The sequence below is a fragment of the Mytilus californianus genome, unplaced genomic scaffold (genome assembly GCF_021869535.1).
Source record: "Mytilus californianus isolate M0D057914Y unplaced genomic scaffold, xbMytCali1.0.p SCAF_10, whole genome shotgun sequence".
Lineage (NCBI taxonomy): Eukaryota > Metazoa > Mollusca > Bivalvia > Mytilida > Mytilidae > Mytilus > Mytilus californianus.
The window spans coordinates 32,606,124-32,621,223 of NW_026262582.1; the positions used below are offsets into that span (position 1 = coordinate 32,606,124).

General features: G+C 31.4%; 2 protein-coding genes and 1 long non-coding RNA gene across 3 annotated transcripts; 2 read left to right on the forward strand and 1 right to left on the reverse strand.

Annotated features, from left to right (window-relative positions):
- Positions 1 to 340: 340 nt before the first annotated feature.
- On the forward strand, positions 341 to 6,873 carry LOC127718721 (uncharacterized). The gene is made up of 4 exons (XM_052224777.1): positions 341 to 521; positions 2,942 to 3,133; positions 4,215 to 4,301; positions 6,704 to 6,873. Exons 2-4 carry the CDS (start codon positions 2,944 to 2,946, stop codon positions 6,871 to 6,873), a joined length of 447 nt encoding a protein of 148 aa, XP_052080737.1. The 5' UTR covers positions 341 to 521; positions 2,942 to 2,943.
- Positions 6,874 to 6,934: 61 nt separating this feature from the next.
- LOC127718722 (uncharacterized) lies at positions 6,935 to 14,038 on the forward strand. The gene is made up of 4 exons (XM_052224778.1): positions 6,935 to 7,499; positions 10,663 to 10,861; positions 11,177 to 11,296; positions 14,034 to 14,038. The coding sequence occupies exons 1-4, from the start codon at positions 6,981 to 6,983 to the stop codon at positions 14,036 to 14,038; spliced, it is 843 nt and encodes a 280-aa protein (XP_052080738.1). The 5' UTR covers positions 6,935 to 6,980.
- LOC127717964 (uncharacterized) lies at positions 8,447 to 9,847 on the reverse strand. Its single transcript, XR_007989489.1, has 2 exons — positions 9,257 to 9,847; positions 8,447 to 8,583 (listed from the first exon to the last, which is right to left on the reverse strand). It is a non-coding gene; the product is annotated as an uncharacterized LOC127717964 (long non-coding RNA).
- Positions 14,039 to 15,100: the final 1,062 nt, after the last annotated feature.

A 15,100-nucleotide genomic window follows, 5' to 3' on the forward strand; every position in this document is an offset into this window, starting at 1 on the left:
GCAGATTGTTCCAATGTTTTCTTATAATTTTAATAAAGTTTTTCACCATTTGGTTATATTTTGTAATGAGAGTAAGTGGGTATTTTTCTTGTTCTATTTGTCTTTAAGGGGGCTCGCGGGTTTAAATTTTCGCGCCCCTTGCGTCGATTGGTACGCAGCCATTACGGTAATCGGTCGAACGTCGCAAAATATTTACTTTCTTCTCGATTAAAAATAATATAAAAACACTAGCCATTTTTGTTCTAAGTTAGTGCTTTCTCGATTCATAATTCACAGAAATTAAATTAAGGGCGGTATTTAAAACTACAAAGTCGACCTTTTTACGGTTTGTTGACATCGAGATTGGCCATTTTGGAATCTCGGAAGAAACTTGCTTTCAATATTTTGACAAGTAACCAGCTTTTATATTTATACTAGAATGACTATCAATTTTTTTTATAATTTGTATTCATTTCGGTATATTTTTAAGCTGTCTTACTAATTTTCAACACGTAGATCCACCCAAAGAAAGAGATATCGTGGTGAGTATCTAAAAAGTACGTTCAGAATTAGTCACTGAAATATTGCAAATCCTTGAATGATGAAAAATTTTATAAAATCACGACAATCGTAAAATATTGTATCGTCTGCTGAACAATGTCTCAAAGGAACAAACAAGGAAAATTTTCAAAAAAGAAGAATTTAGAGAAAAACCAACGAATCCAAGGGCTAGTTTTTCACAGGAGTGGATACACCTAATCGCTATTTATTCCATTCCGGATAAGATCTAAAATTACACAACTTTTTCATCCAATTGACGCTATCTGGGACCCTGTTTAAACAATACACCATGCATGATACTTTTTAATGAGACCTGTTTAAAACATCGTAAATACTTCAAACACAATATTTTTTTGACTTTAATTTGAGTTTGGAAAAAGTGGATCATAATCTATCAAAGTTTCCTATTGATCGCTTTCTAAATTTTTCCCTCCCTCAGCTCGTTACTGATGACCTTTGTTTGCGGCCTGTTGACCCAAACAGGAAGTTGTCTAAATGACTGTTTTTTCCGGATTGGACTAAATAGCGATAAGGTGTATTGCAATCAGACCACCACAATATACCATTATTTGACTCAGTCCATTGTCAAAACTTAGAACCTGACCACCACGATATACCATCATTTGACTCAGTCCATTGTCAAAACTTAGAACCTGACCACCACGATATACCATCATTTGACTCAGTCCATTGTCAAAACTTAGAACCTGACCACTCATATGCCCAACTGAAAACCATTGAAACATCTGATTTGTGTAATGTTGCTTTTGAGTCTGTACCTGATATACAAGATCATGAAGTAGTGGTTGATGATGAATATAATATAAATGTTGATTTTGACTTATTACCATTACCTACTGATTTACTTCCCTTAAACCACTGTAGATATGTTGTCGAACTAGACTATATTGTTCAGCAGTTGAAACAATGTTCCAAATGTGAAGTCCCTTTACAATTACATAATTCGTTGGGAGTTAAACCTTATGGTGTTGCTGGTATTTTGTATATACAATGTACAGAATGTGGAGATATTGCTCGAATAAGATTAGGGAAGACACATCATGCAAATAGTACATGTAGTAGAAAAGGAGTTGGTACATTTGATGTCAATACAAAATTAGCTGCAGGTAAACAAATGTTCTTTCAATTATGATAATGATATAGTTTGGTCAATATAAAAAATTGTAGTACATATAAAAATAAAAAGATGTGGTATGATTGCCAATAAGACCACTTTCCAACAGAGATCAAATACATATGAGTTAACAGCTTTAGGTCACCGTCCAACCTTTAACAATGAGCAAAACCCATACCACATAGTCAGCTATAAAATGCCCCAAATGATAATTGTATTTAAAACAATTCAAACAAAAAAACTAACAACAATTTTAGTACTTAACAATGAATGAAAAAACAAATATGTTACACAGCATTAAACTTCAATCACTAAATTACAGGCACCTGTCTTGGGACAAGCACATACAGAATATGGAGGGGTTAAATTTTTTGCAGGTGCCCAACCTGGGACAGTGTTGTAACAGCGCAATATATGAACAAAATATAAAAATCAGTTGAAAAGGGTTTAATTATAACTCATCAGATCAATAAAAAGCAGAAAAACAAGTAATGAACACACAGACTTGGTGTGGCAGGTTATTTATACATTCATAAATATATGTCAATGTATGTATGTAATAAACTATGAAAAGTGCAGAAGATACTTAATTCCGAGATTGGCTTAGTGGGCTGATACATGTACCTAAATATTAAAGATATTTTATCTAAAGTTCTGACCATTCAAATTGAAAGAGTAGATTTATGTTTTTTGTTTAATTTCAAAATGCTATATGGTGCATAAAAGTAGAATAATGATGTCATCACATGTAACTCCAAAATTGAGGAAATTTAATTTGATAACCAAAATATTTTTGATATCATACAAGAAATGACTTCAGAATATTATAAAAAAAATGGGTATATGTATTACATAAATATATATAGGGTAAATGAGGAGGTGGTGAATTTGATAATGTTCTAGCCAACTAGAAACTGAATGAAACTTTTTGCGATAATGAGTATCTTTAAGCATATGTCAATCTTATTGGTCAACATGAAAAATCCTCTTGATTTGCAAGACTTACTAGCCAACTAGAACTAAAATCAGCTGCCAGTAGTGTGATAATTTAAAACATACCATTTTATCCTGGTCAGACATCATAATTCCCTATTTTTCATTGCCACAGGAGACACAAAATTAATTTTGTTTGCCTTCATTTTCCTACATGTACATGTACACAGAAAATATGCCCCAACCTATATAATTATAGCTACTTTAAATAATTTTGCTAGTGTTTTAAATTTATTGTTCATTTATTTTTTTGTATGTTTTTTATATTATCAGGTATGATTCATGCAGGCATAGGAGAAACACAGCTGAAAAATTTGCTAGCTGCCATGAATGTCCATTGTCCTCATCATAAGTCACTAAAGTCAAGAGAAAATGAAGTTGGAGACATAATAGAGTGTCAGGCAAATGCTTCAGAAAGGAAGTTTTTACTTGACGAAGCTTTCCAGTCCATGACCATTGATGCAGGTTTGAATGAAAATTAAATATAATAATTTTATAACAAAATTAGGCCTGATCCTGTCATTTGCATATACATGTACATTGTACATACAATGGCACACATATTTTACAAATGTCATTTTATATATTGACATGTATATGTTAATGCCTAAAATATGTGTTAAACTGCAGTCAAATTTGTAAAGGTGGTAATCCAATTCTTGCAATTTAAATATTATATACATAGATGTTTAGTAATTGGTTGTTGCATGTACATGGGAGAAACCTACCCTTATATCTTGTCAGTTTGGGCTTCTTTTTTATCCAACTCAGAGCAACATATCTTCAAAGATTATTAGGTACAGTTCAAAAGGAAATAATCCTTTAATATTTTTTTATTGTCTCCCCTATTAACTTTTCTCTTCCATGTGCATGCAACAACTATTCATTGTTCTATTGTGTTGTAATTTATTTCATTATTATTTCATTGTCATAAGAAAAATCATTGTAATAATGGTATGAAATTTAAAATCTGCTAGGCTCCATAATTAGATTATTAAAGTACTTCTATTTCTATACCTTTTTAGCTCACCTGGCCCAATAGGGCCAAGTGAGGTTTTCTCATCACTTGGCGTCCGTCGTCGTCCGTTAACTTTTACAACTTTGTAAAGTAAGATCTACAAATAAGTCAACATGACCAAAATTGTCAATTGACCCCTTAAGGAGTTATTGACTCTGAAACTAAAGCAAAAGTATAATGGTTGCATTATTTCATGCATCAATTGTAAACAAAAATATCAGGTGAGCGACACAGGCTCCTTGGAGCCTCTAGTTATATATACCTAAATCTTAGTGTCACTATCACCTTAATTTCATGGTTGAGTTTTGTGTTTAGGTTTATTTCGGTGAAAACATTTCATAATAAATCAATGATAATTCTCAGCTACAGTCCTCATGTATAAAGGACAATTTAGCTCTACAACACTTGGGCCACTTTAAGTGACTGTAGTTAAGTTTTACCTTTTGGTTCATGTTTTTAGGGCTGGAGATCTGTTTTTGAATACATATTTTCCAGTAACTGTATTATGAATTTAACCATTTTTTACAGAAGGTAATGAACAAGCAGGTATTAATGCATCCACAGACACTTGTTGGCAGAAGAAAGGTTCTGGAAGGGCTTACAATAGTTTGTCAGGTACATATAAAATCATAGTGCACTTATAAAAACAAACCAAAAAAAAATGTACATGCATTAAAGGCAATTAAGTGTACAAATATTCAAATATTTAAAAAAAAATCATACTAGTTATAAAATGCTCATCTTGGTATGACTGCAGATGTCAAAAACTTAACAGTTGGGGCAAGTATGGACACCAAATTCAAGCTTTGTACAGCTCTGAATTTGGATTGTGATTAAATATTTGACTCAGCATAGGTTTCTGACACAGAATGAATGTGGTCTAAGATCTGAAAAAAAAAAATTGGACTTTTCAAGTGGTAATTCCCTTCTTTTAATCTATGTTATCAAATATGAATCTACTTGAAATGAAATTTCTATTAATTATGCAATTCAGCTCTGATTCTGGATTGTGATTAAATACTTGACATAGCATAGGTTCTGACACAGAGTGAAAACAGTCAGTCATTTACCTATTATCATGATAATGGTCCATTTATATAAAAGATCTAACTTAACTACATGGTTTGATTAAGCAAATGAAAGAACCAAAAGATTTCAATAATGGATGAATTCAAACTGAGTGTATTTTAGGACCTAAATACGGACAAATTTTATAACTGGGCACAAAATCCAAAATATGAATACAGGGTAATAATCAGCTTATCATAGAACCCCATAAATTTGTATTTGTTGTAATCAATCAATGTTTTATTTTGGACCCTTTGGACCTTAATGTGGACCAATTACAAAACAGGGCAGAAAAACCATAAAATCTAAAAATACACAGATTAGGCATATCAAAAAAAATCAAGAACTAAATATTTGTTGAAATCAAAGTTTATATTTGGACCCTTTGGACCTTAATGTGGACTTATTTGAAAACTGGCCCCAAGATAAAAAATCTGAATACATATGAGAATCACCATATAAAAGAACCCCAAAAAATCTATATTTCTTAAGAAATCAAACAAAGTTAAAGTGGATCCTTTGGACCTCAATGTGTACCAATTTACACACGGGATCACAATCCAAAATATAAATACACAGTTAGATTCTTTCTATTAAACAAACCCAAGTTTTTAAGACTTAGAATTAAACCCCATGGAAATAGGTCAGGAAATAAGCAATTTATACAAAGTATCAGAAAAGTATTGTTTTTGGCCTTATTCCCTAAAATGTTAGGGTCATAAACCTCAAAATCAATCCCAACCTTTCTTTTAGCTCACTGGGGCCCGAAGGGCCCCATGTGAGCTTATGCCATCACTTGGCGTCCGTCGTCGTCTGTCGTCGTAAACTATTTCAAAAATCTTCTCCTCTGAAACTACTGGGCCAAATACCTTCAAACTTTAACTAAATGTTCCTTAGGGTATCTAGTTTATAAATTGTACCTGAAGTTTTGATCAATCGACTACATGGCCACCATGGCTAAAAATAGAACATAGGGGTCAAATGCAGTTTTTGGCTTATATCTCAAAAAACTAAAGCTTTTAGAGCAAATCTGACATGGGGTAAAATTGTTCAATTGGTCAAGATCTATCAGCTCTGAAATTTTCAGACGAATCGAACAACCCATTGTTGGGTTGCTGCCACCGAATTGGTAGTTTTAACAAAATTTTTCAGTTTTTTGTTATTATTTTGAATATTATTATAGACATATATAAACTGTAAGCAGCAGTAATGTTCAGCAAAGTAAGATCTACAAAAAAGTTAATATGACCATAATTGTCAATTGACCCCTTAAGGAGTTATTGCCCTTTAAAGACAATTTTACACAATTTGTTCATCAAGTTTGCTAACATTTAAAAATCTTCTCCTCTGAAATACAGGTGAGCGATTCAGGCTCTTGAGAGCCTCTTGTTTGGTATGGGTCCTTGTGGTACAATTTCAAAGAGATCCATAGACTTATACTCAAGTAATTGTCAGGCAACCAGAACATCCTAGTTTGTTTGCACCTTTTGGTCCCTTATTCCTAAATGGTTTAGGCCATTTCCCACAAAATAAATCCCAACATTCCTTTTGAGGTATGGAACCATGTGGTACAATTTCATAAACACATTTTTTCTAGAGTTTGTGAGTAAGAGCCCCGGTTTACACATCAATAACCTCTAGAAAAAATGGATATTAATCCTTAGAATTCTCAAGCCAAATTTGTTTTTTAATCTCAATTTGCTGAAAATCACAGGATCCCTGCAAGCATGTGTATCGTGCATGAATTGATTATGAAATTAGTTTCGGAAGCATGGTTTATCTAAGTGTAAACCAAGAGAAAAATTCTAATTGACCAATCCAATTCAAGTATTTATAGATATGCAAATCATTTAAGAATTATTACACAATCAATTTGAATTACTAGTATAGCAACATGATTACTCCATATTTACACTTACTTGCATTAGCATATACATTTAACTTTTCAGGTGTGGCATCACTGATAGGGGAAAAACAGGGAAAATTGTGCATCACACCCTCAGAATATCCAGCTGCCGTATATGTCGGAATGCACAAAAGAAGGGAAGACCACCTATACCACACAATTGTAAAAAAAACTGGTCAGGGACAGCAAAGGGCATGGAACCAGACATGGTAGTACAGTTGGTGAAGGATGTACATGAACAAAATATTGAAATTAATGAACTGGCAGGTGATGATTCTGTTGGGTTTGACAGGGCAAAGAAACTTCTTCCAAATTCTAAAATGGTAAAAACCAGTGATAGAAATCATATAATCATAAATATCACCAAAAAGCTGTACAGCCTAAAACCAAAGCAAAAGGAGTTGACGCCAATGGTAATAAATGCAATTACCAAGAATTATTCCTACATGTTGGCACAAAACCAAGGCAGTCCAGAAAAAATTGAAAAAGGAGTAAGAGGGATGATTGACCATATGTATGGGAAACACCAAACCTGTGATATGAAATGGTGTGGTTATCTAAAAGACAGAACATCATACAGGCACACAAACTTACCCTTTGGAAAGGACTTGACATCTGAAAGCCTCAAAGCTGATCTAGAGAAATTGTTTCTGGGAAAAATTGAAAGCCAATCAAAGAAACTGTCAAAACTTGCTAGTTCCCAAGCAAATGAAAGCTTTAACCATACGGTCTCAACCAAAGCAGCAAAAAATAAGCATTATTCTGGTTCCTCAAGTTTAAATTATCGTGTCAGTGCAGCAGTCTTACAAAAAAATGAGGGATATGGTTATGTGTCAAAGGTAATATTTGCAAATTATACTTTTATGGTTTTTTCCAAAAAAAAATATTCTGATCCCAAGTTTGATGAAAAAAATATTCTGTTCAAGCACTATGACAAAAAAATATTCTGAATCCAGATTTCCCCATTACCTTATAGTGTTAAGTTTTGAAGAAAAAAAAGTTTGATTATTAGCATCTAAGTAAATAAAATTGCTTTGCATGAAAAATATTTTATGACTCAAACAGACCATAACCCCCCCTTGAAGTTCAATGGTTGCTCCCTAATGTTTCAAAACAAAATAAGGGAAATTTGTTATTTCACTATACAAAAAGTATATTTTAAAGGTGAAGTGTAATTTTAAGAAATAAAATTTAGAATTGTAATGGAGAATGTGTTAAACAGACAGCAAACCTAACCAAAGCAGAAAACAGCCAAAGTCCATTAAGGGGTCTTCAACACAGCAAGAAAATCTCGCATCCTTGTTCCTTCTTCATTATTTTTGTAGTTTTATAGGGTATAAAAGCCTAAAGTGCTTCATGTAAAATGTGCTTTGATCAATGCTTTAATTACATCAAAATAAAACTTGGCAACAAAAAGGAACAGTCATTTCTTAAATAACTGTTAAGACCATCCCTTATGGAAAAATAAGGCTTCTTGCAAATATTTGCGGCAATGTTGCTGCAAATATTTGCGGCAATATTGCTGCAAATATTCATTTTTCGTATGCAAATTAGTTTTCTTGCAAACAGTTGCTGCAATATTGCCGCAACAATTTGCGGCAATATTGCAGCAAATGTTTGCGGGAAAATCAGTAGCTATGATTGTTGCAGCAATATTGCGGCAAATTCATTAGCTGCAATGTTGCAGCAATATTGCAGGAAAATTAATTTCTTGCAATATTGCAGCAATATTGCAGCAAATCTTTCAACAATTTCAGTTGAAAAATTAGGAATTAAAAACTAAGCATTTAAAAAAGTATGATTTAATAATAAAACAAAATTTTCTCTGTCCTCTATAGGTTGTTGTGTTACATATCTGTGTATCCTTTAGTTCTGTTTCTCTGTACTCACTGTCCTTAAAGTTGAATTTTCTGATTTCAAATACTGCAAAATAAAAGTTGAAGAATTTAGCATACATTAAAAGAATAACTAAACATTATAAAGATATAAAGATATAAGTTACTACTATATATTGTAAATTCTGGACTTGTAAAATGAAAATAACTCTTTATAAAGAGATGATTACAGACCAATTTTTCCAGCATTTGTTTCACTTAAAGGGTCAATGTCTAAAAGTTATCAAGTCCTTCCAGAAATTGCATATTACTATACATTTAACCTTATGCCAGTACTAGGTTGTTATTGCTTTTTTGAATATTTGTTTTTCATTGAACTATAACATAATTGGTCTTGTCTATTCTTTAAAATTTTTGTGATTAGTTGTGTATATATAAAAGCTAAATATTGTTGCCATTTGTTGAAAGACCTCTTATTGGCAGTCAAATCACAGATCTCTAATTTAATACCAAACTGCTTTTATTAGAAGATTTCTTGTTTCAATTTAAGTAATGTACTTTCTAAAACATATAGTCTTAAATAGATTTAAAAAAATATCTCCTGTCTTACACAATTTTAATAATATTCATGTGCATAAATCTATTGTCTTATACTTTTGTCAACTCTATTAAGTTAAGAAAACTCTTTGAATATCACTATTTTGAACTGTAAGAGCAAGCACTTATTCAAAATGGTGGACATTCAACTCCATTGTACTTACCAAAAGATGTTATCCAAATTATGTGTAAACACCAATCTTCCTAAATCCAAGAGTCATGTCAACTGAAGGCTATCATATGCACTATCCAGTGTCAATAGAATTAATTGGAACTCTTGGATCTAAATCCATTGTAAAATTCATATTACTTTGTTCATGATAGAAGACATCTTTGTTTGTTGTATGCATGTTCATGTCCAGTTCAAATTTTGAATATGTTGATCAAGGTTGCTTAGGGTATTGTGACAGTGTGATCCCTTTGAAATTTGCCCCTAATTATAAATATCAATTGCCTAAATCTTGAATATTTGTTATATATTATAATAAAAAAATAATTATATATATATTTTTTTTTTTATCTTTGATGTTATAAGTTATAATGGAAATATATACAAAGAAGAAATGCTCTACCCTTAATTTGGCCTCAAACTCTGTGTACATTAATTTATGGTACTTCCTGTCTTTACCACTACACAGAGATAAATTGAAACCAGATGGCACATTACATTTCTATCACCAGCTCATATTACTAATTGAGATGAGAAAGATAATTTGTGTATACATAGTTTTAAAATAATGATACTAGAAATTAAACAAAATACAACCTGCAGGTGAGTCTAAATTCATTTGATGGAAAATATTAGAATTAAAAATATTGTTCATAGAAAAATGTCACAAAAAAGTGACAAAAAGGCATAATAATACATGTAGAAAAAAAATTAATATGACTCAATTATTTAGATTAAACTTGTTGAAATAAATACCAAAGTATTCTTGAAATTCTTTCCTTACAAAATATCATATAAATGTGATGTACAGTTTAGGAATTCTAAAAATATAAGCATTGTTATTTGAAGATTTATTTAAAATAAATTATTCAAATATCCAGATATTTCTGAGTAAAATAAAGTATGACGACAACAAATTTAGATAGTTAGAAGTATCCATAACCAAATGTTCAAAGAAACAATATGTTGTGTATTATTTGAACCTTAAATCTTAAAACAAATAATCATATGTAATATTTTAAAATGCTTGAAATATTGGTGCAAACTATCTGATTGTCTGACATTATTAAAGAAACTTTTCTTGCAAAGTTGTTGCAAAAAGTCATTCCTTAAATAATAAAAGAAAAGGTTCCTGCAACTTTCTAGCAAACAAATTCTTTCTTGCAACATTGCAGCAAACTTGCTGCAATTTTCTTGCAAACAAATTTTGTTGCAGTAACATTGTGAGAATGTTGCAGGTAGCTGCGACAACCTGCAACTTTCTTGCAAACACTTCTTGCAAACAAATTTGTTTGCTGCAATATTGCTGCTATATTGTTGCAATATTGCAGCAAACTTTTCATTTCTGTAAGGGATCCTCATATTGAATTTATACATGTTGTTATTTATTTATTTTTTAAGGTTAGTGAAGCAGCTGGATTGTCACCTGGGAATGAGACTATCAAGAGGGCTATACGATTGAATAGAAAGAGGAATAAAAAATCTGAAAGAGCCAAAACAAAGCAGCACAAAAAAAGAAGAATCAATCTAAAAAAAGAAAGATCAGGAAAAAGTACCGGTGTTGAAATAAGAGAAGGAAGAACTTATGAAAGTGAAATAGGTACATCCTTAACTTTTTAAATTGTCTTGGAATTTAAACTTTGACTTCATTTAACTTATTGCAAATTTGACCAAAGTATGATTTTTAAACTTTCTCTGTCTTTCTTACATTGTACTTATAATTGATTAGCGGAGGGCCCCTTTGTTTGGTCTGTAAGATTGATGCATGACATGCAATAAGGATTATCAAAATTATAAAATAGAACATACTTTAAACATTTGATGTTTCATTTACTTTTGTACAAACACATTTTACACCATATATAACAATTAAAATCTGCAATTTTGTTTTTACAAAACTTGATGTGTGTTATAGGAATGAACAATGAGAAGTTAGATGAAGAAATCCCTGCTCCAATGAATGCATCTTTATGTATACCGATAGATATTTCTACAGCTCCACTGGTAGTCTTTGATTTAGAAACTACAAGCCTATGTAAGTCGTTAATATATAAATATACAGAAAAATTGTTCTCATATCGGCCCAGGTATCATCCCGAGACCCCCATATCAGCCCAAGACGTAGTCGAGGTGCTGATATGGGTCGAGGGATGATACCCGGGCCGATATGGAAAAGGCCATGTATTAATCTCTTTATCATATACTTCCGACAATTGTTTTATGTAAAGGCAAATAAACAAATGAAATAACTAAAACAATCAAAAACTGTATAAAGAAGTTAAATTATGAATCCAACAAATACACTATCATTGTACAACAATAGCATCACTACCTCCATATATATTTATGTTACCATTCCCTAAAGAGGCAATTTGAAACATTGAAATTTTGGAAGCAAAGAAGTATTTACAGTTTTATGATCATTATTACTACAAGTTGTACTATGAGATGATTCATAATTGTCAATGGCATTTGTTAGCAAGTACTTATAACTATCATCATTTTGAGAATCTATATCATTGGATTTAGCCATGTTAACATCTGTTTTTCAATAACAGGTGGTTCTGTACAAACGAATTTACCACTGGATCCAATACACCTTATCGCTATTTGTCCGCCATTACTGGACATCACAAAAGTGCCCGTAAAATTTTGACGTCATAATAAAAAATATCTGACGCCACAATGGAAAATTAAACAGACGATACCGGAAATACCGGAAGTAACTTGCACGAGAGGCCCCTGATATGGGTTAACAGCCCGGGTGGGAAATTATGGCTTGTGTACTTCCGTTCATTACACATATGCAAAAGCTATCATATTAATGCTAAGTATATGATAAAATAAATTATATGAAAACTTTATATGCTTATACATTGTATATTGGTTATTGCACATGGAACCTGCTTTTCATTCTTCTTTTTGAAGTAATACTATACAATTATAGCCTTTGTATGAGGTCGATACAAGGATATATTGACCTGAAAGAAGTATATTGACTGAGGACGAAGTCCGAGGTCGATATACTTCTTTGGGTCGATATATCCTGTATTGACCTCATCAATAGGCTATAATTGTTATATTATTAATTTCCGACCATATTTGTATCAAAATCCTGATTTGATTTTTTGATTTTGTTGGAATTTTATAGATATCATATTGTCTCCTAGACAATAACATATAAGTTGTTATTTCATTTACTTTTTTACATCTTATGTATATGAAGATTTTTTTTCTTCAAATAATCGATCATAGATATTTTTTTTATAAAACTTTTAACAATATCATGAAATTTATTACATGACGTCACAAAGTATATCGGTTTTTAGATATTCTAAAAATAACCGTGCAATATGCTTTTTGCTGTGCAATATGCTTTTTGCTATCCGCCGTTTTCTCTCTACCTTCGAAAATATAGTTTAACATGTGACTATCTCTAAACGAATCAAATTAGTTAAAAAATACGAATTAATAATATTATTATATATATATCACTAAAATATTAAAGTTAGAGATAAATGTATATCACAGCAGGAAAATTGCCCATACAAATTTCTTAAACTGTCTACATAAAAAATGGAGATGTGGTATGATTGCCAATGAGACTGTATCCCCCCAAAGTTAAAATGAAGTGAAAGTAGGCAATTATAGGCAATCATACAGACTTCAACAATGAAAATCATAAACCTGTATCACACAGGAGGCTTTAACAGACCCTCACATGAAAAACTAAAAAAGAAAAGTGAACATTAGATATTGTAAACACAATATTAGAATAATAAATCATGAAAAAAATAATTAGTTTTTTTCTTTTCCTTTTCGGTTCATTTTGGTGATAAGATTAACCCATACATTGCTAAAACTATTGAATTAGCAGGTAACATATTTTGTATGTATTGAGAAATATTGAAATAAGAAAACTAAACAATTTTTTTTTTCCAGATAGAACATCAGATGTAATACAGATTGCTGCAACTTCAAACAATAATGAATTTAGCAGTTACATCTTTCCAAACCAACCTATCTCAATACAGGCCTCAGAAATTACAAAAATTACAGTTTCTGCAAATCAGATGTTTTATAATTTACAACCTGTTTCGTATAAATTACAACATGAAGCTCTCACTGATTTTATAACATTTCTTTCCAAATATCCATCCAAGCCAGTTCTTGTAGGACACAACATCAAACGCTTTGATTGCCATGTTTTGTACCATTCTTTAAAGGCAAATCAGATGTGGAATGAGTTTTCATCTCACATATGTGGATTCATAGACACCATGGAGTTATTCAAGAAAATAATGCCAGGATTACCATCATATTCTCAAACTTCATTGGTGTCACAACTTCTTGGTGAAAACTATTGTGCACACAATGCAGTTGATGACACTAGAGCATTGTTTAAATTATTAACCTCAAAAGCCTTAAACAATCTGGATTCATTTGTATTTCCTGCAAGTCATCCTTATGGTTGTATAGTCCAGAAAGACAATCTTAAGTCTTATAATGAAGCCATTGCTTGTAAAGCAATTACACGAGCGACTGCTTTGAAGGCTTCTAAATCAAACTTAAAGCTCTCTCATCTTAAACTTTCTGTTGAGAGAATGGGACTAGAAGGATTAAAAGCTTTATTGTCTGAAAAAACTGACAGAGGAAATGTTCGAGTCACAAATTGCATGAAGGTCATTCGAAAAATATTTGACTTCCTTACTCCTGAAAGCTAGTTGATAATTCTTTGTTTTTATACTGAATAATATATTATATCTTTTCAGCTTAAACCTTGTGGGCAATTGCCATCACTAGTCATCAATTGTCTGTAAACATTATTTTTTATCTCCTGCTTAGGGAATAGTGAACAGAATTTTATCAAACTTTGCAGATAAATTATTTCTATCAATTAATGTCCTTTTTAATTGTTGAAGATTAGGTGACAATTGGTAAAGATAGATAGCCATCCTGTCTGAATGTAAATTGTCATTGGTTAATCTTGATTGAAACCTTCTTCTCAAGAAATACTGTAGGGATTGAAACAAAACGTAGTACATTAATTTATTTTCCGATCAAGGTATTGAACAAGTGGTGTTATCTTATTGCCAATCAAAATAAGAGCCAGCAAAGATCACTAGTTTACATAAAAACTAAATGTCAATTTACATGTTGCTTTATATTTTAACTACAAATGATATTAAGTGACAAACTTTGCAAGATGATCAGTTCGAGCTACTAGCATTGGTTCTAGGAAGGAGCTTAAAGGATCAGTTCAGTACACATTTCAATGATTATTTATTTGATAACAGCATTATAGATTGAATTAAAAAAAAGTAGATATATATTTATTTCAAGGTCCTAAACAAGTGTTTTGATTGTGGTAGAAATTCAAAATGGCCATCAGTGAAGTTAAAAGCTTATTGATAGAAACCCGATGGGAGATATTTAAAGTTGTATTTCTGGTAGTATTTTTGTCAATGAGAAAAATAATCTTTACCAGATGCATTGCTAAATGATATCACTCATTACTGGTACAGTCTAATTGTATCCAATTATGTTTCTTTGGCAAATGAAGTATCTTACCTTTTGCCTAGTTGTATTTTTAAGGAATAAATTATGTCTTTAATTTATCTTTCAAGATAAGAATTAGTATTCTGAAGGAAATGTAAAAAAAAGGTGGTATTTGCATTAAATGCCTGGCAGAACAGGATAATTACACTCCCTATTGCACTGTGAAATGTCTTGTTATATGAATGAAATAAGTGCCACAAATCAAACCATGCTTTTAAACAATTTCATTGGTTAATTGATTTTGGATTTAATGTTATATGGATCAGTTAATGTATGGGAC